This window comes from Humulus lupulus, chromosome 3 (genome assembly GCF_963169125.1).
Source record: "Humulus lupulus chromosome 3, drHumLupu1.1, whole genome shotgun sequence".
NCBI lineage: Eukaryota > Viridiplantae > Streptophyta > Magnoliopsida > Rosales > Cannabaceae > Humulus > Humulus lupulus.
The window spans coordinates 51102628-51129245 of NC_084795.1; the positions used below are offsets into that span (position 1 = coordinate 51102628).

At 30.2% G+C, this 26618-nt stretch overlaps 1 protein-coding gene and 1 non-coding gene across 2 annotated transcripts; one reads left to right on the plus strand and one right to left on the minus strand.

The window, feature by feature from the left end:
* The first annotated feature begins 16968 nt into the window (after window positions 1–16968).
* Window positions 16969–18013, plus strand: LOC133822682 (sulfated surface glycoprotein 185-like). Its single transcript, XM_062255092.1, has one exon. The coding sequence runs from the start codon at window positions 17298–17300 to the stop codon at window positions 17709–17711; it is 414 nt and encodes a 137-aa protein (XP_062111076.1). The 5' UTR covers window positions 16969–17297; the 3' UTR covers window positions 17712–18013.
* A 7862-nt stretch (window positions 18014–25875) lies between these two features.
* Window positions 25876–25981, minus strand: LOC133828018 (small nucleolar RNA R71). Its single transcript, XR_009890663.1, has one exon. It is a non-coding gene; the product is annotated as a small nucleolar RNA R71 (small nucleolar RNA).
* Window positions 25982–26618: the final 637 nt, after the last annotated feature.

Below are 26618 nucleotides of genomic sequence, written 5' to 3' on the forward strand. Positions count from 1 at the left end.
AAAATGCCCTTATAATTAAAAATAGACCCACATGCATGCATTTATCATCATGTTATAATATAATTCACATAAACATGCATATAATCATTTAATGGCATAATAAGCCAATTATGGCTCTCTTGGCCTCCTAATCAAGGTCCTAGACCTTATTAGGGATTTTGGGGCATTACACTATGCGACAGAAATGATTCAAGGGTTAGAGAAACTGAAGGAAAGACTAATACATTCCACTGCGTATAATGTAAGTGTTCTTATCATTATCTCTGTTTAAATTCAATTATAGAAACATGTTCTAGGTTTTCTTATGTTAATTTGTTTAATATTAAATTTACATGAAAATAAACAAGATCATGTATAAGTTTTCCTAAAAACTGGCCTCAGAGCCTTTTTCAATCTTTATTTTCATGCATGAACATGTTAAAAATTGAATTATTTGATGTGTTGAGTAATTTGATTGATTTCATATTTTTTAGAAAGCATATTGAATCATTAGCAAATTTGGGTTATTTTGTTGTGTGTTTTTATGCAACTAATTTTTATAAATGTTTAATTGAATGTAAAACATGGTTAAAATTATTTAGAAAACGTGTTTGGGTTGAAAATAAATACACATAAAATTTTTGAAATTTTTTTTTCGGGCTGTGTTCGCTGCCTGGGAGTTAGCGGCTAGTGGTTGCTGCCACCATCAACCCCTGGCCACGGCCATAGCACGATTTTTGCCCAGAATAATCTCGTGGTCGCAGCCACCGACTTTCACTGGTCGCGACCTGCACTAATATTTTCTTAAATTTTGAATTTATTTTTTTAATAGGTTAATACAAAAATATCAAATCTTTTCTATTATTTAAAAATATCTTTTTAGAAATACGTTATTTTTGTTGGTTGATCTTTTAAAATATATATATTTTCTACAAAGATTCAAATTCAAATTTAAAAATAGGTTAACTAATTAATTTTAAATATTTTAAAATATTAGAATTACATTATCAGATATTAAAGATATTTTTGAAATCTTTTATTTGAAAATAATAATATGTGATTATTATATGGATTTTTATATTTAAATAATTTGAAATTTGAAAATTTGTTGACTAGATATTTTTATAGATATTTGCATTTGTTTAACTGTTTAAGACATTTTTTTAAAAACAACCGATGATATTTATTTAAAAAAATTTAAACTGGTTTTTTTTTTTAATAAATATCATGTTTTTGCAAACTAATTAATAATTTTTTTAATAAATAGGATTTAAATTAACTTTTGTTAATTGTTGATAAATATTATTTAAATTAAATTAATATTTTTCAAAATGACCTAAACTAAGTTGATTGTTGATAAATGAAATTTAAATGAACTTTTGTTAATTATTGATAAGTTTCATTTAAATTGACCTTTTTTTTTGCAAAATTTAATTAATTCGAATTTTGGATAAATTCTAGAAAATTAATTGTGGTATTTTTGTAAATGAAATAAATTATGGTATTTTTACATAAATTCATAGACTTACTTATATAGTAACATGATTAGACCCATCCAATTATAACATGTCTGTTTGCACTAGATGTGGTATTTTTGCAATTTGACTTAGATGCATATAGTGGCCCCTATGCTTGCTTAATATATGGATTTTGCTAAATAAAATATTCATAAAATGATAGTTTTTCTTTGATCCCATTAGAAAATGTAAAGATTAAATTCATCTCTTGTGGGTGGTTCCACTTGTGAAGGCTCATTTGCTTTACATGACTATACTGGGTCTAATAAATTAATAACAATTAATAAAACGAATGTTTAAATTCCTTCTCTTTTGGACTTTATATGGAAGTATGGGGGCCTTAGTAGTGAGAATGACATACTAGATTCAACCCTCCTCCATACAAGCCAAATTGTTAAGGCCCATTTGCCTAAGTTGAACTTAATTGTATAGGTTCATTATAATAGTTAAATCTAAATATTGATTAGCAACAAATTAATTCTAATTTAATTGAATTTGTTTCAATGTGACACTTTGGAATTAATTGAAGATTATAGAACTTTGGTTTTAAAAATATAATTTTACAATTTTTTGGAAAAACATAATCATTAATTTTAAAAAATTAATAATAAAAAATACTATTTTAATAATGAGCTTATTTTAAAAATAATATTTGATCTTCACCGTTGGTTTAACAAGGTCAATAGCTGATGGACCCAAAACGGGTATGTTTTAAATATTTATAACTCACAAGCGCACGAATCGTATATGAAAAACAGTGTTCATGTAAGCACGAGATCGAACCCAAATGAGTTATCTAAACTAAAAAAGAAAACTATTTTAAATCAAAATTAATAAATTTTAACCTAGCTCCAAAGATTGATGAGATTTTTGTATAATGAAAATAAAATAAAAGATAATAATAAAGAAATTAAAGACAATATATATAAATAAATTACTAGTAGAAATCAAGATGGTAAAATAAGATTATTAAGGTATTAGAATCCACAAAATACAAGTTCAATAATATTTATAAGTACATTGATTCCCAAGTTTCATTAATAGTAGAAATTAATCAACTATCACTTATTCAAATTAGATATTCTATTTAAGCACACATTATTATGGAATTGTAGGATTTATCTTCACTTTTAAAATTATAATTTCAAAGTATTTAATGTAAATCAACCTAATGAATTAACAAATAAATCAATGAATATTATTTATAAGGCAAAACATAATATTTTTGTTCAAAGCATTTTATGTGCACAATTTAATGGCACACCTTAATAAAAGAATATTATGATTTTGCACTAATGAAGAACAAAGTGTATATATGTTCTAATAATAAAAAAATACAATATATTTAAGATGAAAGAAAATATTTGAAGAAGAAAATCCATAAACTTTATTGCACAAAATGGGAAATCAACACACAACATAAATACTATCTAGTTACATATTGTTTCATCATCACCTTAATAATCTTAAAAAGATTAGAAACTCATAACTAGAATAGAAATTACAAACTAAAAAATTAGAAACATAAATAGGAAAATATGGAGGAGGAACCCCCAAATTTTTCCTCTAAAAACTCGTAGAAAAAATGACCAAAACTAAAAACTCGTAGAAGAGAGTGGAGTGGTCTTCTAAGTGTAGAAATTTTGTAGTGTAACCTCTCCTAAATTAAGCACACCCAAAATGGTTTTGAAAATTCCCTATTTACAGCCAAAATGAGAGTATTAAAATAATCAATATAAATTAATTAAATTGATTAAATTAATAATAATATGGAAAATATGGGTAAATTTTAGGTGTAATGATGATTTTGGGATAAAATGTGTAGAAAAGTTTAGGTAAAAAAAAAATGGTATTTTTAAACAAAAGGGACAAGGGGACAAGGTGCAATTTATGGGCTCAAGAAAAAGAAGGCAACTATGGGTGTTGGCTGCTGGCAGTGGTTGGCTTTTGGGCGTGGGCCAAAGGTGCTCAGTTGGGCCTGGAGGTGTTGGCTTCGGGCTTGGGTTGGGGCAGACACGGGCCCAGGTGGAGAAAGGATAAGGCAGCTGCTGGGCCGAGTGGAGGCAGGGAGTGGGCTTTGACGTTGGGCCTGGCTGAGGCTTTCGAGCCCAGAGGAGAGATGGAAGCAGCTGGGCAGAGGCGAGTGGCAGCTGGGAGGACTTCGGTGGCCAGGGAGCAGCGTTGGGCCTAGCTGATGCAAGGACAGCTAAGAAAATGCCACTTTTCTTTGTTTTTTCACAAAAATGCTACTTTTTTTCATCATTTTCCTTGATTTTCAAGAGCAAATAAAATACAACAAATTCCCTATAAAACAAACATAAATTAAATTAAAACTAAATATTTTCAATTCTAAATTATACAATAAAAGTTTCATGAAAATATTAATTAAAACTTAATTTACCTAACATTTAAGCTCAAAAGTTCAACTTTTTACTTCTAATCTTAACACTACTAACTTCAAATAATTAAACTACAACATATTATAATAAAATAACTATAAAAACACACAAAAATATAATAAAATCAAAATAAACCCAATAAAATCAAAATTACTATAAAACTTAATAAATCAATTAAAAACTCTAGAATTAAGCAACAATTAGCACATAAAAAGTGGTAAAATAACTCTATTTTGTAGAGTTATCAATAGCTTAATGAGGCCTCAAGACGCTTTGATTCGTTCCCATGTGGAAGGTGTTCATTAGTTATTTTGACAAGGTTAAATTTCGAAAGATAGATAATTATAGGTCAAAATTCTACTAGACTCACCCCTACGGTGACTACTAGGACTAAATCTATGATTATCGAAACTGTGGGTCTAGATCATAAAATAAGAGATTTTGTTTTCTTATTTTGATTGAATAGCAGGTTGTTAATAACAGTGTCCATTGTTAAATGAGTTTACAACTCTATTTAACTAATGATATTTTTTTACTCTCGCCTACCAGGACAACGATATCATAGTGTTATATTATTTCATATAATATAATGTTAGATTAAATAATGTGACAAAATATGATTTGTCACACAAATGTGATTTTTCACACCTTGTCACATATTATTGAGAGTCACAAAAATTGGACACAAGTGTGTGCCCAAATGTGACATATTTTGGAGTTACAAAATTAGTTACAAATTTGTAACTCCCAAATATTACCCAATAATGTGTATATTATATGTTACACATTTGAGATTGGATTTCACAAAGTCGTGATGATATATGACTGTTGGAGACATGTTTTTAACTCACAATAGGTGTTTGGAGGTTACAAAATCATGTGGGAAAGGATTTGGGACGTTTTGGAAAAATCACATTTTTGTGCTGAAAAGAGGTTGTGGCCGCTACCACTATAATTCCTTGGTTGCGGCCTGAGGGACAGAAGCCAGTGGCCGCAGCCACTGATGCTCCTAGTCGGGGCCAGGGAGGCTGACAGCCTATGTGATTTTTTAGTTTTTTCCAAATTGAACGGTTCTAACATCCCAAATAACTCCCAAACCTCCATTTTAATTCCATAAACATCCCATTAAACATTGGTAACAGCCATGGGGGTTGGTGGAATTTGAAATTCAAAGGGTATCTCAAACTCTATAAACAGGAGCCTAATGCTCACTTGTAAGATATACCATTTTCTATCCACAAAGCACTTGGTTGGAAAATACACCATAGATGCTTGATAATTCCAGAGAGCTATTTCCTAGAGAGATCCCTTAGTGCTTAGAGAATAGGGGGAAATAAGCTTTTGGACAAAGGTTTTGAACCTTGTTCAAGTTGGTGATCCCCATTACTCTACACTTTGGTTGTGTGAGAGTTTGTTTTCCATTGATCTTTTCATTCTGTTGTTCTTCTTGTATTATTAGTGTATTGAGTTTGTAATCCTCTTCTCTTATTTCTATTTATATATTTATTGGTGTCTTTTGTTTTAGGGTTTTATTTCTTATAATTCTCTTCCTTCTCTTATTTCTATTTACTTGTATTTTGAGCAATTGAGTTGTAATATTTATTTAATCAATTACCTTGTCTATTGTATTTTTTGCATAGAGTTGTATATTGGTTTTTCCATATTTCCATTGAGCAATAATATATATTCTCTAACACATAGAATAGTTAAAAACCTAAAGAAATAGAGATATGATTATTTTGGTTTTTTTTCATATCTTACATATTTATGGTATATGTTGTGCTATTTCTTGAAATTAGAGTGTATAGAAGTTATATTGAGAAAATGTGATTGATTTCTATTTGATTGATAATTGGTAGTTTTAAGTATGGTTGTATATACTCCCATCCTTTCTCAACTTTCTATGGAGAAACTCATTGGAGAAAACTTCCTTAAGTGGAAGCGTTTTATCAACATAGTGTTGATTGGTGACAACGTCAAGTTCGTCGTGACTGAGGAATCCACAGAAGTTCCAGCTGAAGGAGCTCCCAAGCCTGTAAGAGATAAATATGAGCGTTGGCAGGCGGATAGTAACAAGGCAAAAACACGACATGTTAACTAGTACGGTTGACACTCTCAAGACAAAGATGGAGATTGTCGAGACGACCTACGAAATCATGGATTAGCTCCAAGACATGTTCGGTGCAAAGTCTGTGCAGACTCATTTGGAGGCCACCAAGAAATGTCCCAATGCTCGGATGGCACTGTCTCCACACGTGAGTGATCAACTCAACTATGCTCTGACGCAGCTCATGAACGAGCTTCAGATTTTCGAGTCTATCATGGGTGGACCAAGTAAGGGAGGAGAAAAGAAGACTATTGTTGCTACTGCTGATCCAACTAAGGCTGAAGCTAACCAAGCTTCGTCTTCGAAAGTTGGAAACAAAAGGAAAGGTGGACAAAACACCAACCTCAGGCTTGCAAAGGCTGCAAAGACGAGTGCACAACCTAGAGCACACACGCCTAAGGAGAAGAAAAAGAAGAATAAGAAAGGTAAAGATAAGTGATTTCACTACAATGAGAAGGGGCATTGTAAACAAGATTGTCCCAAGTTTCTAGTAGCGAAAAACAAAGGTAATGATTATAGTTCATTTATCTTAGAAACATGTGTTTTAGAGAATGATAATTTTTTTTGGATCATTGATTCTGGATCTACTAACCATGTTTGTAACTCTTTACAACTTCTTGAATCGTGGGAGGAAGTGGATGAAGGCGGCTTAATGCTTAGAGTTGGGAACAGAGCATTCGTTACGGTCCAAGCTGAGGAAGAGCTCGCCTAAAGTTCACAAATAAATATTTAATCTTAAAAGAGGTATTTTTTATTCCGAATTTTAGTATAAATTTAATTTAAGTTTCCATGTTGCAATTTGAACAATTTGTTATGACTTTCACTAGTTCTAATATATCCATTTCTTTCAATTGATCACAATTGTGTATTGCATGTTTGAAAAAAATGCTTTATATTCTGCGACCCAACGAACCCCTAGCTCTTAATAATAATTTATTCAAAGTAGTTAAACCTAGGATCAATAAATGTCAAAAAACCGATAACGATAACATGACGTATTTATGGCATTTGAGACTAGGTCACATTGGCTATGATAGAATTCAAAGACTTACAAAGGACGGTCCTTTGATTACATGTTTGTGAATCTTGTCTAGGAGGCAAATTGACCAAGCGTCCATTCTCTGCAAAGGGTGATAGGGCCAAGGAACCACTTCGACTTGTTCATTCAAATGTTTGTGGACCTTTGAATGTACAAGCCAGGGGTTGTTTTGAGTATTCCGTCACTTTCATTGACGATTACTCTAGATACTCATGTCTTTACCTAATGCATAGGAAATCAGAAACATTTTCCAAGTTTCAGGAATTCCTTGGTATGGCTTATAACCAATTAGGTAAAACATTAAATATCTTGCGATCTGATAGGGGTGGAGAATATTTGGATATGTAGTTCCAAGATCATTTAATTTAACTTGGGATTTTATCACAACTTACTGCCCTGGGTACTTCGCAACAAAATGGTGTAGCGAAACGCCAGAACATAACTATTTTGGAAATGGTTAGATGCATGCTTAGTTACTCAACTCTGTCAACTTCATTCTAGGGACATGCAATTGAAACTGGGAACGACATTCTTAATGTCGTACCATCCAAATCAATCCCCAAAACACCTTTAGAACGCTAGAATGGTCGTGAACCTAGTTTACGTCATTTTAGAATCTGGGGATGTCCCGCCCACGTCCTGAGGAAAAATGAAGGAAAGTTAGAACCACAAACCGAAGTTTGCATGTTTGTTGGTTATCCTAAAGGCACTCGGGGTGGACTTTTCTATAGTCATTAAGAAAAGAAAGTGTTTACTTCTACGAATGCTACTTTTCTGGAAAATGACTATGTTCACAACTTCAAACCGTGTAGTAAAGTAGTTTTAAAGGAGATGGTAGAAGAATTGACTCCAACCAATGTTCCATCGTCATCAACACATTTTGATGATGAAATTCCCACTGTTCATGTCCAACTGACGCAAGTTGACTTAAATGAAGAAAGTACCATTGTTCCTGAGCAAACAGTCATGGAGCCTCGACGTAGTGGGAGGGTTTCTAGGAACCCAGTTCGCTATGGTTTGGATGGTGAAACTAATATGGTTGTTGGCGACACTAGTGACGATGATCCGTTGTCTTTCAAACAGACAATGGCTAGCCCTGAAAAGGAACTATGGATCGAATCCATGAAACAGGAAATGGAGTCCATGTATCCAAATTCCGTCTAGGACCTTGTGGAAGCACCTAGTGACTTTATGGCCATTGGTTGCAAGTGGATCTACAAGAAGAAATGAGGTGTTGATGGAAAGATCGAAACTTATAAAGCTCAATTAGTGGCAAAGGGTTATACCCAAAGAGAAGACGTGAACTATGAGGAAACTTTTAGTACTGTAGCCATGCTCAAGTTCATTCGCATCCTCTTATCCATAGCAGTCGCTCTCGACTATGAGATCTAGCAAATGGACGTAAAGACAGCTTTTCTTAATGGGAAGCTTGATGAAGTCATTTATATGGATCAACTAGAAGGATTTAAAATATTTAGACAAGAATGAAAAGTTTTCAAGTTGAATAGGTCCATTTATGGACTTAAGCAAGCTTCTTGTTCCTGGAACCTTAGGTTTGATGAAATAATCAAAACCTATGGCTTTGAACAATATATTGATGAGCCTTGTGTATACCAACTGAAGGCAAATCAAATAGTGGTACTCATGGTTCTTTATGTAGATGATACCTTACTCATTGGAAACAATGTTAAGAAATTATCAGATGTGAAGAATTGGCTGAGCACTCAATTCCAGATGATGGATTTGGGTGAAGCAAGTTATGTTCTAGGTATCAAGATCATTAGGGATAGAAAGAACATACTCTTAGCTCTATCTCAAGCAGCTTACATTGATAAAGTGCTTGAACGTTTCTTAATGACAAATTCCAAGAAAGGACGTCTACTGTCCCGCCATGGAATTCATCTTTCAAAGAAGCAGTCTCCCCAGACTCCTGAAGAGGAAGATGCAATGAGAAAAGTTCCTTATGCATCTGCAGTTGGAAGTCTGATGTATGCTATGTTGTGTACTAGACCAGATATCTGCTATGCAGTGGGAGTGGTGAGCAGGAATCAGTCAAACCCAAGACCAGAACATTGGATAACAGAGCATATTCTGAAGTATTTGAGGCAGACTAGAGATTATATGTTAGTCTACAAGGGTGGTGTTCTGAATCATGTAGGCTACACCAAGTCAGATTTTTAGACTGATGTCGATGACAGGAAGTCTACTTCTGGAATGGTGTTTACTCTTGGGGTGGAGCTATGATATGGAGAAGCATAAAGCAGTCTGCGATATTAGATTCCACTATGGAGGCTGAGTACATAGCTGCGTCTGAAGCAGCTAAGGAAATAGTCTGGCTAAAGAAGTTCTATTCAGATCTTGGTGTCATTCCAGATATGGATAAACTGCTTGTGTTGTTTTGTGACAATACAGGAGTGATAGCCAACTCGAAAGAACCTCGAAGTCACAAGAGGAGTAAGAATATAGAAAGGAAGTATCATATAATTTGAGAATATGTGGACAGGGGAGATATGAAGGTTATGAAGATTGCATCTGAAGACAATCTTGCAGATCCGTTTACAAAGACACTACCAGAAGCTACATTCGATAAGCATATCAAGGAAATGAGATTGGTAGAATTAAGGCATTACTTTCAATTAGTGCAAGTGGGAGTTTGTTGGGGTTTATGCCCTAATTAAAACAAAATTTCTTTGTACTCTCATTATATTATCAATAAAAGAATAGAAATCATTTTTTGACTTGGTCAATCACTTTGCACACATGTTTTATTTTCATGATTATTTGTTTTATATAAAATTCTATTAAATCCTGAGCATATAGCTAATCGTATTTATAGTGACGTAATCACTGTGGAATATAAATATGATTATATGTTCAAACATAAGTTAGTCCTAAGATTAGTCAGTGCACATGATTTACACTGACTTGTCAATCTACGATATGATCTACTTACACATTGTAGTGTTATGTTCTTTCCAGAACATTAGCAAAGTAGATAAGATCAGATGTATTTGTTACATCGGACTGGACCGATATTGAAAGTAGATAGGATAAGTAAATCGTTATGATCTATTCTAGTCAGATCATATAGTTGACCATAAGTCAATTCAATCTCAATTCTGAGTGGTTAGTATTCTAACTGATTGTATTATTTGAGTTCTTTGACTTGTTTGTTACCAGCTTACCCTACGGACTAGCCCATACTTACATCTTGGGAACTCGGTTGTATAATTGAGTGAGAGTGTTAATCATAGATATGAACATCTATAGTTTCTGATGAAGAAGTAAAATGATGGTTTCTTTTTAGTTTGGTTCAAGGTGTTAAATGATAGATATCTTATTTCAGTAATTAATATTGGTTTACTGAAATATCATTTACAAGGAACTAAGTGTTTTAAGGATAAAATGCACTGAGGGGTAAAACAGTATTTTAGTCCCTTCTCATTGTAGACAGTCTATAGAGGATTGAGTGACAATTATGGTTGTAACAATGGATAATTAATAACGTGTCTATATTGCTTATAGAGTGTTCTATGAATTCAAAAGTGCAATTCTGAGTCTTTAGTGGAGTCACGATGAATTAATAAGTTAGTAAATTTATTTATTAAATCTATGATAACTTATTGGAACTTAATTTCATAGGCCCATAGTCCCCGATGTACCTTAGATAAAATCATATAGATAGTCTCAATTAAATTATTTAATTATCAATTAGAATTATCAAAGTTGACCAAGTCAATTTTGGATAGTTTCACAGAGTTATACAATTTAGAGAAGAAAATAGATTTTAGGGCAGATTTATTAATTAAGACAAATTGGTGTCTAAATTAATAAATAAGTTTAAATCAAGGTTCAAATTATAAATAATTAATTTGATAAATGATTTAAATAATTGTTTAATTAATTAAATCAATAGAAAGTAATAGATGTCTTGATTTTAAGTCCAATGGGCATATAATTAAATGGGAAATTTCACGGGCCTAAAGCCCATGAGAATTTCGACCTAATGACTGATATTATCTATTATTTTATTAATTTTTGTATTAAAATAAATGACCTAATTTGAGCCTATAAAATAAATGTTAAGTGAGAATTGAAATCACTTGTTTTGAGAAGATCAGAAGATCTGTTCTTGATGCTCTAGGTTTTAGATTCTCTCTTCAACATAAGTCTTTTTCTAAGCCTCAATATTCTCTTATATTCGTCTTCTCTTTGTATCTATCTCATGTGTTGAGAATTGTCCACTCTAACCTAGGTGATTCTAATAGGTGATTCTAAGGATACTTTGGAAGACTGTGAAGAAATTTGAAGATCGGTTCAGTTTCTTGGTGATACCATGCGACATAAATGATTAAATGGTTAGAGAAACTGAAGGAATGACTAATACATTCTGTTGTGTATAATATAAGTGTTCTTATCACTATCTCCGTTTAAATTCAATTATAGAAACATGTTCTAGGTTTCTTATATTAATTTGTTTAATATAAGATTTACATGAAAATAAACAAGATCTTGTATAAGTTTTCCCAACACTTTTTGCCTGTGTCTGTTAGTTCATTGCCCAGCCAACATAAGAAGAAAAAGAAGAAGAAGAAGAAGAAGAAGATTGGAAATTTAGGGTTGGGTTGGGTTAGATTAGAAATTTAGGGTTATGGGAAGAGAGAAAGAGTTGGTTTTAATTTTAATTGGGGTTTTTTTGGTTTTGTTTTTTAATATATTTTAATTGTTTTATTTATTTTTAATTTGTTTTTTATTATAAAATATATTTTTAATAAATTAATTAAAAAAATTGAGAGCATTTTGGTCATATTGAAAAAATATTTAACTAAAATTAGACTCAAGGTACTATTTTGATTCATTTTGCAAAACAGAAGGTTCGAATTGTCATTTAATAAAATACAAGGACCGATCGAGTATTCGGACAAAACACACCGACCAAATTAGTATTTTCCCTTTATAATTTGATTTTTAAATGAATACTAGTTTATGAGATTCTCCACTTCAATGGATTTTTCTCAGCTCACTTTTGGTGGAGAACATGCGGGAATGAAGACAAGACAAGACAAAGATTTCAATGAAAGGCTAAATATAAACCCACACGATAAACAAGTTGAGTTTAGGTGTTGTAGCACATGATCGATTACATAGAAAGAGCTAAGATATACATATTTTGACTCTTTAATTTTGATTTTGAAAAAAAAATTATAGGTGACCAATTAAATATATGTTTTTTTTTTATAACTAAGTATTTAAAATAATTTTATGTATTAATTGATGCGTAATTTTTTATATTTGGAGACTAAAATTTTGTCAAAAATATAATATAATTGAATTTTACGATCGTTGGATTGGATAATTATTATTATTTTATTATAATATATGTATTTTTTGATATTGAGGAGATTCCAAATTAGAACCTTATCTTTGTGAGTAGGAGTATAGTTATACTAAATTATGCCTATGACTCCTTATTTCAATATATTTTGATACATATATGTAGTGAATTTCAATAATTCAATTTAAATTGGATGAATTTTTTCTTTGTTCCAATATATTTTGATACATATATGGTGAATTTCAATAATTCAGTTCAAGTTGGATGATTTTTTATGGCAATTTGATGAGTTTCACTAATAATATTGATGTTTTGTCCATGCTTTTATATAATACTTCTAAATATTAAATTATTTTTATGAATTTTGATAATATTTTAATATGAATAATAATCACCGTGGGTTTGCCCTAGCGGTGGAGGCATTTTGCATTGAACCAATAGGTCGGGGGTTTAATTTGGACCCAGGCCAAAAATGTGTAAATATGTATATATGCATGTATTTGTCCCCTAAGGTGGTGGTATTAGTTCGCCAAAGTAGTGGTGGTTGTGGTTTCTGCTCTCTTTCATGATGAAGTTCGTCATTTTTTTCCCATGAGTGTTCTTGGTGGACATATTCTCATTTAAATTGATTCAAAACCATTGATTTAAACTCCTATATATTTTAAATATATATTCATAATTTTTTTTTTGACAAATATTCATATATTGCTTTTGCTCAAATAATTATTAGAGAGAAATAAAAGAGAACAAAAGAGAAAGAAAAAGAATTACAATTAAAAAAAATTAAGAGTATTTTTATCATTCTATGGCTTCAAAATATAATTTGTAAGATTTGAAAGGTAAATCATATTTAAAAACAAATTAACATTACGGTATATTTCTTTAAGTTTTGTTTGTACTTTAGATTTTAATAAGAAAAATTTTGTAAGGGAAAATAGAAAGGAAAAAATAGAAGAATATGTTTTCCACAAATTTGATAAGAGGTTGCTTTTTAATATTTTGTTTTTTTTTAAATATTTATAATTGTTGTAAATGTTAAAAAATTATGCTACATTTAAGTTTTAATTTTTTTAGAAAAAAAAATTTTAATTTATTGATTCAATCCAAACCTGAAAAAATATAATTATTCATTATTGGACTTCATTTGTTTCTCTTTTAAAATCCAATGTCCAAATAAAGTCTTAATGTTAATAGCATTCTTTTTTTACAATATATGCTTAAGGATTCTGTGGTGTTTGAGGGATGAGAGATCTTAAATTTGACATTTCACATGAAGTTGAAAGGTAGGAAGTGATTTTTCTTTTTTTGCTGAATGGTGGGAAATGAAATTGAATTTGACAAAGATAACTTGATATAGTACAACATTTGGACAGTTCCCGTTTTATTCTGTGTTGGGTTTAACCGATTGTTGTTTCATTTGCCTAACATCGGCACTTTGATTTGACGTTATTTGTCATTATGTGATATGGGCTATGAAGAGAGACCTGGTCAAATGGGCCACCAAGACTGTTTCGGCCATTAATCTAAGCCCAATTCGATGACTTCCCTATACCTCTAACACTTATTTATACATTTTTTTGCTTGAATTCTATTCTTAGTGCGAGGTAGAAGCATGTTTTTGGACTTATTTACCTAATCATTACTTCACCAGCTCCACTAAATGTCCAAATTCTTTGAATTATTAATACTGGCAGTGTACAAAAGGTATATAAGTATGTAACTATTTTAACAAACGAAGGTTCCAAGATCAATACTCGAGATTTTATTTTATTTATTGCACTAAATCGAGATATTACTTGGGTTGAGATGGAATAATTGGTATGAAACATTAATTATTGGGGACGTTGACTCGTATGAATTGAAATAAATAGCTGGGAAAGTTAGCTATAAGGAAATGGGACGGTGTCCCATATTAATCTCTATAGTATAGTCTCTTGTGTTCCACTCAACCACGCCTGTGGATTCCATATTCCTAACTTTTGTCCCCTCCCTTCTCTTGTATTGTATTCTTTTACTATTAAGCTCATACTATATGTATATACATTATACATATATTTATATATACATATACATCTTTATATTGTACATGGTAAAACCTCATTGCTAAGGGAAAAGTGTAAAAATAAAAGTACTCTTAACTCTAAAAAGGTTGTAAGAAAATAACAGAGCATTGGAGAATCTTCCCCCATATGGTGTACGCTTACTGAAAAGTGCTATTATTGATGTAGAATTATACTAAAATTGAGTACTTTTTGTTAGGAGTAGAGTAAGGGAAAAGGATTATGATGGATGAGTTGTTGAAAGAGGACCATTGATTAACCATGAAAACAGGGGCCACCTACTTGTTCAAATGCGTGACTATATGAATTACAATGTCGTGTTGATATAAGAGCCCTTTCAAGCAGCCCTGACAGAAGTTACGGTTCCTATTTGGAACCTTGTCTGACTTTTACTTGGGTCAGTTAATTTCTAATTTTGTACACTGGATAGAATGTATTAGAATGGAAATTAAGATAATAGCAAGGATAGCAAATGTAAAAACTAAAAAGTATAAGAAATTTTTATCTTAAAACTAATTGGTTTAAGACTGATTAGCGATGAGTAGAAGAATTCATGTTATTATATTCGGTGTGACACCCCAACAAACTTGACTATTATCAACTATGGATCTGTTCGGGAAAGATGTGCTTGGTAGGTCTTGGTGCTGCGCGGTGAGAGATCACAATAATTGTGTTGTGGCCTTCTGCTCGAAGTGAATGACTGGTAGTTTTTCTCCAGTGGGAAATTGGTCTGACAATTGATGTTGAAACTTGATACAATAGTTCTCCACCTTCAACGTTCTTTCTCTAGTGATGTTTTGACACTTGAGCTTTATTCTGAAGTTAAGGCTTTTCTTTGTATAGCTCATTGTAACTTTGCTTCTAAATTAGGTAACAAAGTTGTCCACTCTTGGGTGACTCTTTTAATTTTTATAGTTCTACTATTATGAAACGGTTAGATTATAGTCCTCGTTTATATTCTTTCAGCTGTCGTTGAAAATTTAAACTAATTAACACAACCATTAAACATAAAAAGGAATAAATAGAAAGGGTGAACACACATGAATCAACTCCTAATAATTGCATGCAAAACATAGTTGGGTCAAATTATAAAATTATCTATACTTTTTCTTAGGGGCATGGAGCAAAATGACTTTTAATGTTGTGTGAAAGTAAGTAAATGTCCATGTTTTTAATTTTGTAGTAAAATAGCCTAATCATCTATTTAATATCATAAATTACCAAATATACCCTTTAACAAATTACTATTTTATTCTAAATAGTTGTTGAATGATATACCATACCACAAAATATATATACTGAGTTGAAAAATAATATACCATCAAAACTTACAAAATTATTACTAAAAAATGTATATACTATGCTAACAAAATTATATACTACCATTAAAATGTATATACCATGATACAAAATTATATATTACCACTATGTATACTAAAATAGAAATTAAATCTCACAAAAAAAAAATTATATAACATACCACAAAAAACATATATATTAATTGGAAAATAATATACCAACAACCTATAAAAAACTTAAAAAATCAATATAACTTTAAAATAAAAACTAATTAAACAAAACTAATATGCATATACTACTATATTAAAGTCATATAGTCCTAAATAAATAAACAAATTATTAAAAAGAGTAATTTAGGTAATCAACAATGTAAAATAGTCATTTATCTACAATTTTAAAAATGAGAACATTAGCTTTTTGATTGCTTTATTTTTGGTCATTTCCTATAATTTCTCTTTTTTCTTATCATTGCAAACCTTTTGTGGTACATATAACACAATCATGTGGGCTATATTAGAAGACCCTATAAAAAATGAGTGGATCATCATGTGCATAACAAAAACTTTATTGTGAGACGAAGCTGTATTTTCGTCCATTGATATAAGCTAGGCTGTCCATATTAAAACTCCAATTCTCTTATAATGTCTACAAAATATATATATAGCTTCATTATTAACTTGTTTATGCATCTTTGATCTCTCCCTATTTAACACTGTGTTCCTTTGGTTGCCAAATTCAATATGTTGCATAGAAAATAAATGTTGATCAATATCACCAAAAATAGGAAAAGCTAGAATGAAAAAAATATATTATTAGTTTAATGGGCAGGCCCCACATGCGTTTTTCAAGCCTTGTGCCGGTGTTGATTATGGATTTGCTCTGGCTATTTGTGTATTATAATGTCTATTGTCTGGATTAATTATATACTAATACATACGTTTTCCAGATCTTTCGAGTCATTATTAATTTAAACGTTTTGAAAAAAAAAAGAACATATTCATCTATCGGACTGCCTAATATTAATGATAGAAAAAGGCCAATATTAATTTTAATAAAATAACAATACATTAATCACCCCAAATTGTACAATGATTATTGCATAATTTGTGTACATATGCTATGCATATATAATGTAGTGTATATAGAGAACGGGGGCCCACAATTTGGACCATCCACATGCAGTGCGATTCCCTTGAATAAAAAGCTACAATACTCTATTAGACCATTAGTAGTACTACTACCACAAAGACCATAAGAACACGTCTCCTACTCCTTCAGTCCCAAAAAATTTCCATTCCAACTGTTAAAGAAGACTAAAATCATCTGAACCCAGAAACCCTTTTTAGTCATTTACAGTTCCCATGCACCTAAATAACGTAGAAAAACCGCACTCATCAATATAAACTCTTTGCCCACTTACAACCTCTAGCTTTCTTTCATTATATTCAAAGCTATAGCCCTCACCCCACAAAACAGAGAAAAAAAAAGTCTCTACTTTCGAAAACAAAAGAAAAAAAAGCCATCACAACCAAAAGTCCTTTGCCCAAAAACCCATCAAAAAAATGGATCGTTTCAGGGCAAAAGAGTTTGTCAAACTCTTGTTAGTGATATCAGCTGTTTCAGCTCTTCATATGGTCAATGGATTGGATGAATCAAGAAAGCTTGATGAAACCCCAGCTGTTCCAACCGGGAGTACTGATGAAAAGTGCACGCCGTGCACTCAATACCCGTCACCACCTCCGCCATCTCCTCCGCCTCCGTCGCCACCACCGTCGCCAAAGAAGCCACCATCTCCGGCGACCCCATACTGTCCTCCTCCGCCGTCTTCGTTCTTATACATAACTGGTCCTCCAGGAGAGCTTTATCCGATCGATCCGGACTTCACCAATGATGCTGGTAAGAGTATTAGTTCCTTTAAGGCCAGGCTACCAGTTTTGATTGGTAGTGGACTGTTCGCTGTTCTAGCTTTATGGTAAAAAAAAAGTAACAAGCATTTTAAGGGGCTGGGCACAGAATTTTTAGTACCATGGATCATGTAATAAGATTAAAATTCAAGAAAGGAGAAGGAAAATTTTGTACCCAATTATTAAAAAGAAAAAAAAAAGGTGAACGAACCTTTTTTTAGTGCTTATATGGGTAATGGGGGAACTTGTTTTAGATCATCAAATTGTTCGTGGATGAACTTTTTCTTTTTTATCTTGTTAATGATCAATCTCATCGGAAATCGTATCGAACTCTCTTTACTTTTTGTCAATAAAGATGTGGATCTAACTTTTTACTTTTTGTTATTTTTAATAATTTTGTTATTCTATTATATGTTGTAACTAGTACTGACTATATATAAATTGAAGTTGTTGGAATTTGTATGGGATTTTCATCTTATTTGCAAAAGATTAAATAAGTGAAAAATTCGTATGGAACATTAATATATGTTATTGTATTGGATTCATCTCTAGTTAGCTATGTCATATTGATGACTAAAATGGGTTAGCATTTTGTGTCCACTAACGTCTTAATTAAAAGTCTTGTTTTCTATTATTTGGACCCACTCTTCTTAGTTGGGTGACGTGAAATAGAAACCACCTCATTTGTACACGTTTGCAGCCACTAATCACTTCTTTAGACGATGAACTAGCCAATATTACAAGGCCATAATAATTATACCTAGTAACTTCTTTTCACTTCAAACTTATTAAACAATATATTAAAAAGAATTATTACTTTTTTATATGTCGATCGATGTCTTTTACTCTTTTACTTTTCTTTATCTTTACCATTTTTTTTCTTCTAAAAAAGCTAACTTTACTTATTTATTTTGACATATATATATGTACACATAAGGGGTGTCAATTAATAATACTTGTTGTAAAGATGACGATGCATGCCACATATAAATGTTTACCATCCTTGCTGCCAATTAAAAATAAGTACTTCTCATTTCAATTGCGTACCAACAAATGCTACGAGACTGTACAACTGTTCAATCACAATAAGGGGAAGAAAAAAAAAACAAAGAAAGAAAGAAGTACAAAATGAAGATGATTATAAAGGTTCAAAAATGGGGTCCATATAGATATATATGAATTCAAGACTATCCAAAATTTGGCTCATCAATAATATAAAATGTGACACGTTATAATAAGTTACCCCAGTTACCAAAAAGGTGTGAGTGTCCACCTGGTTGTGATTTGAGAGAGAGAGAGAGAGTAAGTACAAGGCCAAAAATGTAGATCAATCGAACCCAAGCACCTGATCTTGATTTCAGAGCTAATTCCATTCTGATACGGTGTCAGATGTCAGTTCCTAAGATGATCATCTTTGGTTTCACCAAACCTATAAGGTCCCCACTACAACTAGGTTACCTATTATTACTTTTTTCTTTTATGTATTTATCTTTTCACATCATCATCATCATCATATTATATTATATAAATAAACATTGTAACTAGTGGGACACATACGAAGAAGAAGAAGAAGAAAAAAAAAAAGATGGTCCTCCGCAGCTACTCAACCTAACTTGCTTGGTTCGTCATTTTAATTTTACTTTTTTTTTTCTTTTTCACGGATAATATATTACATGGATTTATCTTACACGTCCATTTGGCTTAGTCAATAATTATTAATAGTTAGACTTCTGGATTACCTAGCACGCCAAACGGATGATCCACTATACAAAATGTATGACTTTTCATAAATATATAAACTATTAATTTGGAGTAAGGAAAAGGAAAAGGGACTATCCAATTAATCCAATTATATATTAAAACTAGATAATAGGACCGCGCTTTCACCGTCGTTAAGTATTTTAAAAAAAATTCTCTTAAGTCTAAAGAATTTTTATATTTGACAATAAAATAATAATAAGTATAAAATTACAAACGTGGTTACTCTCACTAACACTTGTATGAGATATAAAAATTATTATATCAAAATTTTATCGAAATTCTATTATATATTAGAGTTCCTAAAATTATTATTACACCAAATTATGTCCTCAAATTTGTATAACTCAAAATTCTCCCTAACTATTACAACTACTAGAAATAGATTATCTGTACAAAATTCAGAGGATATAATTTAGTAGTAATAATAGTTCGTGAGACACAACTCGATAATTGAATAATAATTCAGGGAATACAACTATACAGTAACGATACTTCAGCACGTCATGTCAACTCTTTTGGACATGAGGCATGATATATATAGTTTGATGATAATTTTTAACAACAACGAAAAATTTGGGGAGCACGATTCGATAATGGTTATAGTTTGAAGGGAAAAAAAATCATATTTATTCTTTTTATACAATTAACTTGTAAGCATATATATATGAATCATAATAGTTTTAAAACTCATTCCATTGTTCATATCTTCATTTTTTTTTTATAATTCCTCTAATAATAAAATCGGACAAAAAATCTACTAAATTAATTTCATTCAAATACTATAAAATAAAACTGTATTAGGATCTCTTCTTATAATACTTCAAGTGTTAGCGAAACTATTTTAGTGAAATTTAATTGTCTTAATTCCAGGGCAATTGCACCAAAAACTTGAGGATACCAACAGGTATCATTCCCCCTAGAACAACATTTCCTTTCAGTCCTTTCAACCAATCAATACGACCGCGTAAAGCGGTTTTTGCTAAAACGCGAGCAGTTTCTTGAAAACTCCCATTACAATAAAATCATAATCAAGAGGTCATTTATATTCACAAAAAAATACATTTTTTTTTTAATATGATGAAGATATTCCTATCAATAATTATCGAGTAGAAGAGAATATTATAGATATAAAACAATTCCTAATAGAATTTTTTTAAAATAATCCTGATAGAAAATGTTTATATAGATTAAATATAAATTAAAATATTTAAATAAGATGTTTAATCATAACTAATTTTCTAATAATTATAATAATAAATCATCATATATAAATTGACATTTAATTAATACACTTCTTAAATTAATAACCGTATAACCAAAATATAAATCTTTAATTAATATTTATATTATTTAACTATTTAACTAAACTACCACTAAGATATTTACTTATTGAATAAGATATTAATTTATAAATATAAATTAACAATTATATATAAATATCTATATTATTTAATTAAACTACCACAAAGATAACATCTATTTAATACTATATATTTTGATTTTTCTCATTATATATAAATATCTATATTATTTAACCATTTAACAATAATATCTATTTTTCTTTTTGTATTTTTTTAACCGTATAACTATAATATTTTTTATGGCAGCATAAGTGTCTTCCATCCATGTTTCGGTACAGCGTTTATTCTCCCGTTAAGTTTGCATATGTGGTGTCAAATTTGTTATAGCTTCAATACTTTCGCCATAAATATCTCTTAAATTTGGTACTTTTGCCACAAATATCCCTTTAATTTGGTACTTTACATACATGTCGCAGATGGATTTAATGGTGAAAACAGACGATTGTACTAAATTGTACCAAAACATGGACACTTAAGTAATACATACGTAATAACTTGGATATTTTCACCACAAATATTCCTAAATTTAAATACAATGATGACTATCCACGTTAAATACAATAATGTTTAAGTAGATACCATTTTGTTGTTATTATTATTATTGAAATTTTTTACTACTATTATTATTAGTTTTTAAACTGTATTTAACTATATTAATGATTTTTAATTAATATTATTATTATTTTTATCTATTATTAATATTTGTTATTCTTTATATTGTTTGATAATAGTATTTGTTTTATTTATAATATATTTTAATTGATGTGAAAGAAAATTAAAATGAAATAGAAAATTGTATATAACAAACAAATTACTACTTTAAATATCTTAGTCCTTTTTGTTAGAGAGAGAGTTTAGGATTTTTGCCCCCCGAACTATGACCTATACATCATCGTGCCCCCTGATTTTTTCAGGCCGTTAAAAATTTCCCTCGAACTATTCACAGTGTTGTAAAGTGGGACTTTCGTCCAACTTTGTCCAATGTGGCTAACGTCATGCTGACGTGACTCTTTGGTTTCTGATGTGGTATTGTCACATGTACAATTTAAAGAATAAATAGGATTTTACCCCTCGAACTATTACCACTACTAAATCATGCCCATCGAATTCAAAATTTTAAAATTTAAACAACATTTTGAATATTAGAAAGAAAAGATAAAAAAAAATATTAAACTAAAAATCCATTTAAATTAAATTAAATTAAATCATACAAAATTAAACAATCAAATAGATAAAAAAAAAAACTATATTTTAAAAATCATAGCAGTGGAAGGGAGAGACAAACCTGAAACAGAAAGGCTTTCAAATACATAAGGATAGAAGATGGGTTTTTGTGAGACCACTTTCAAAAGCTTTGGTTGCAACATTAGAGGTGCTTTGATTTAATTTTATATAACAAATGCATAAGTTTATTGTTAATGTTCTATTGGAATTGAATAAAGCATTTGAATGGATTTATTTATATTTAGACACATGGGTTGTTATATAACGTAGGATGAAGAAATTTGTTTATATTTTTAGATACAAATTGCCGTAAAATCATTTATATTATTAATTATTATAAATATATATTATTTTTTATAATTAGATATTTTAGTTTTTTTTCTTTCATTATTAACTAATAATCATAAATTTAAAAAAATTAAAAAAATGTGAAAAAAATTAGAAAATAGGAAGAGTGCTTTTAAGCAATTTAGAGTGCCACATTATTTCATTGGTGCTCTCCTTTATATAAATATATAAATATAGATTTATAACCAAATTTGTCAAACTTATTATTATACTAGACACAAGCAATGTGCAATATGCACGTTTGCTTAGTTTTATTTATAAAACTTATTAATTATTTTTATTAAATTTATATTAATGTCATATAAATTTCAAATAAATATCTTATTTTAACTAAATAATTTATTTATTTTTGTTTAAGTTTATGTTTGTTCTAGTTTTTGAATTTGAGAGTGATAACAAGAGATTATATATTATATATTATATATTTAATGTAATATGAAATATTATACGTGGATTTTAAATTTAAGTTTCTTGCTTAAAAATTTGTTGCTAATTGACAGTAGATTATATTATATATGTTTAATATGATATTATTCTAATGAGTAAGTTTAAATTTAATTAAATTTTATTTAAGTTATAAAACGTATGATTTTGTTATTTTTAAATAATTATTATTGTAAAATATCTCAAAAATATCATATTTTAATTTGTTTAATTATTTATTATTTTTAAATAATCATCATTGTAAAATATCTCAAAAATATCATATTTTAATTTATTTAATTATTTATTATTTTTAAATAATTATCATTGTAAAATATCTCAAAAATATTATATTTTAATTTATTTAATTATTTATTATTTTTAAATAATTATCATTGTAAAATATCTCAAAAATATCATATTTTATTTTTTTTAATTTTATTTAAGTTTAAGTACCGTTAAATATAAAAATATTATGTTAAATGTAAGAATATTCCGTTAAATTTAACATTAAAAAAATAAAAAACCGTTAAAACAAAAAATTTATATTATCTACACACTTATTATATAGAAGATATTATTATTTTAAAAAAAGAAACTAATCTACCAGTAATGAGATCAACATTTTTAACTGTATATATGCTAAGAATGAATATGGGATATTGCATCTTAATTTCATGTATTTTATAGAGTTAGAGTACTCACACTAGCTTATTTACTTTATCATTTAAAATACATCACTAAAAACCTACTTTTTCTATTTTACATTAATTCACACATCAAATTCTGTGTATCTTTCTTTACATCATTTAAATATTATATTTTTAAATACTATTTATTCACTTAAATACAAAAAAAAATACTAAATATTAATTCAAAACTTTTTAAAGGAGAAAAATAAAAGTAGAAATAATAAAATATTAATTAATTTTTTTTTGGAGTTATATTCTCTTCTATAGATGTAGAGAATAAATAGTAAATTTTAGAGAATCTTTAAAATGAAGAACAAATTTACATCATTTGATGGGGAATATTTTTAACTTGTTTTTTTTTTAATTTTTTAAATAATTTGATAACCCTATTTTAGTGTCGTTTTAAGATGTGTTTTTGTGGTGATCTTGAGTCTTTTTGTTTGTTTTGTACAAGATTACACTTGTGTTTATCTTTATTGTAGGTAGGTGCTATGAATCATGAGATAAATGTGAAAAGAAGAGGAAATGGTGGAAAAAAAATGAGATTTTAGTGGCTGCTTGACTCAAAGTGACACTAAGGATGAGTTATAATAAGATTTCGATGAAGGAAGGATGTTGAAAGATTAAAATATGAAAAAATAGAATTAGAGTCACGGCATAGTCTTATCGGTCGCGACTTTAGCAAAGTCAGAGGCTGAAGGTTTGCTGAATGGAATTAGAGTCGCGACGCTAGTAGAAGTTAAAGGCAAACCTTGGAGGTGCATCAACACGCGAGCTGCGACCTGAGTGATCACCTGAAGGGCCTAACCAGATGCTAAAAGGCTTAAAGAAGACACGGGCTGCGACCTAGGAAAGGGAAGTCACGGCCTACCTTTGAAAAAAAAAATAGGAAATCATTTTTTAAGTATAAATTCATACTTTATGTTTTAAAGGGTTAGGTTAGATTTTAATTACGAATTTAGAGTGTAAATTTGATTTTGAGACATTTTTTTTATGCACTTTCATATTTTTATTTTTTTCTTCAAGTTTTTGAAATTTATGTTTCTTAATGATTATTTTGTTGTTTAGTCATGTCTGATATGAACTAAATTCTTTATCTAGGGGTCAATGTAATCGCTTGGATTTCTATTTAATGTTATTATGATGTTCTATTGACTCATCTTCTTTATTCAAATCTATATAATGCTTGCTTAATTATAGTAAATATCTTATCAATCTTTGCTTGATTTATGATTTTGATTCAAAATTCGAAAGATACGAATTGAATATGCTATCATTATATAGACATAAGTTACATATTAGACGAAAGTACCTGTCCGGCTTGTGTAGCAATTATGTTTCTATGCCTAATGTCTGCTATATGTTTAAGTTTATCACAGAGATGTAGAAAACTTGCATATAGGTTGAGATCTTATATCTTGAAAAAGAATAAGAATCGATTTATGTTAACCTGCTATTAGAATAGGAAAAAATAAATTTAGAACTGATTAATAAAATTAATAGAATGAAAAGTTGATGAAGTTAATACCCTAGGTCTTTTTATTGTTGATTTTCATCATTTCATTAATTGTTTTGTTTACACTTATTTAAATTGTGTTTGTAAGTAGATTTATTCATCTTAATTTTACTTGCCAAATAGAAAATAAAGAGCAATTATTGGTAATTGGGTTATAGTCTATGTGGGAACGATTCTTATTTACTATCTATATTACTTGAATCGATTACATATACTTGCATATCATAATTTATAGATCAAGTTTTAGGCGCTGTTGGGGGGAATTAATATCCAATATCAAAGTTAATTATTTTTTTGTTCTAATTTGGTTTTTATATTTTATACTCATTCAGATCAAGGTTGTATCGTGTTTCGGGAATTATTAGTATATGCGAGGAAGTAGACAAAAGGAACTCATACCGGTAGATCTTGAAATTGAGAGAACGTGCAGACAAAACTAAAAGATAAAGAAAAGGCTGAATTTTTCCATGGCTAAGAACACAAATAACAGTGTCAACAACAATGCAAATCTGGGTAATACGGGTAATGTAGCTGCTGAGGCTGACCCGCTATTAAGAAATTATGTACTCCCTACTGTTACGAGGATACATTCAAGTATTCGTCATCCTACTGTAGAGGTGAATAATTTTGAGATAAAACCCTCGATCATTCAGATGGTAAAGAATTGTGTACAATTCGGGGGATTACCAAATGAGGATCCAAATCTCCACATCACTAATTTTTTAGAGCTATGTGCAACATTCAAAATGAACGGGGTGAGTAATGATGCTGTCAGTTAATATTATTCCCATTTTCATTAAGAGACAGAGCTAAGAGTTGGTTGAATTCATTACAAGCCAACTCTATGGTTACTTGGGAAGACTTGGCTCAGAAATTCTTTGGTAGATATTTTCCTCCTGCGAAGTCAACCCGATATCGAGGAGAGATTAATAACTTCCATCAGCTGGATGGGGAGTCTTTATATGATGCATGGGAGCGTTTTAAAGAGTTGCAAAGGAAGTGTCTACATCATGGAATAGAGAAGTGGTTGCTGGTGCATACGTTTTACAATGGTTTGAGGGGAAATACAAGGACAATTATTGATGCAACATCGGGAGGAGCGTTTATGAGAAAAAGCACTAATGAAGCTTATGAATTACTGGAAGATATGACCATGAATAACTACAATTGGCCCACTGAGCGTGAGAATAAGAAGGTGGTAGAAGTATTAGAGGTTTATCCTATTGCTTTATTTACCACTCAAGTGGCATATCTAACCAAGCGATTGCAACAGAATAACCTCACCACCCAAGCAACACAAGTACAGAATGTAATGAGTTGTGAGATTTGTAGGGGTCTACATTCTTATAAGCAATGCCCGAGCACTGCTAGTTGCTCAACAGACGTGAACAGCATGCTTTTGGAACAGGCACATGCTATTGGTAATTTTCGAAGACCTGCACCCAACACTTACTCAAATACATATACTCCTGCGTGGGAGAATCACCCCCCAACCTATCTTGGAAAAATAACCAAGGTTTACAACCACAGTATCCATAGTATCCACCTCAACACCCACCTCATCGGCCGACTTATTGACTACACTCTAGACCCTATTATGACCAAAACCCACGCCCATCTCATCAACCACCACATCCTCCAATGAACTCATCAA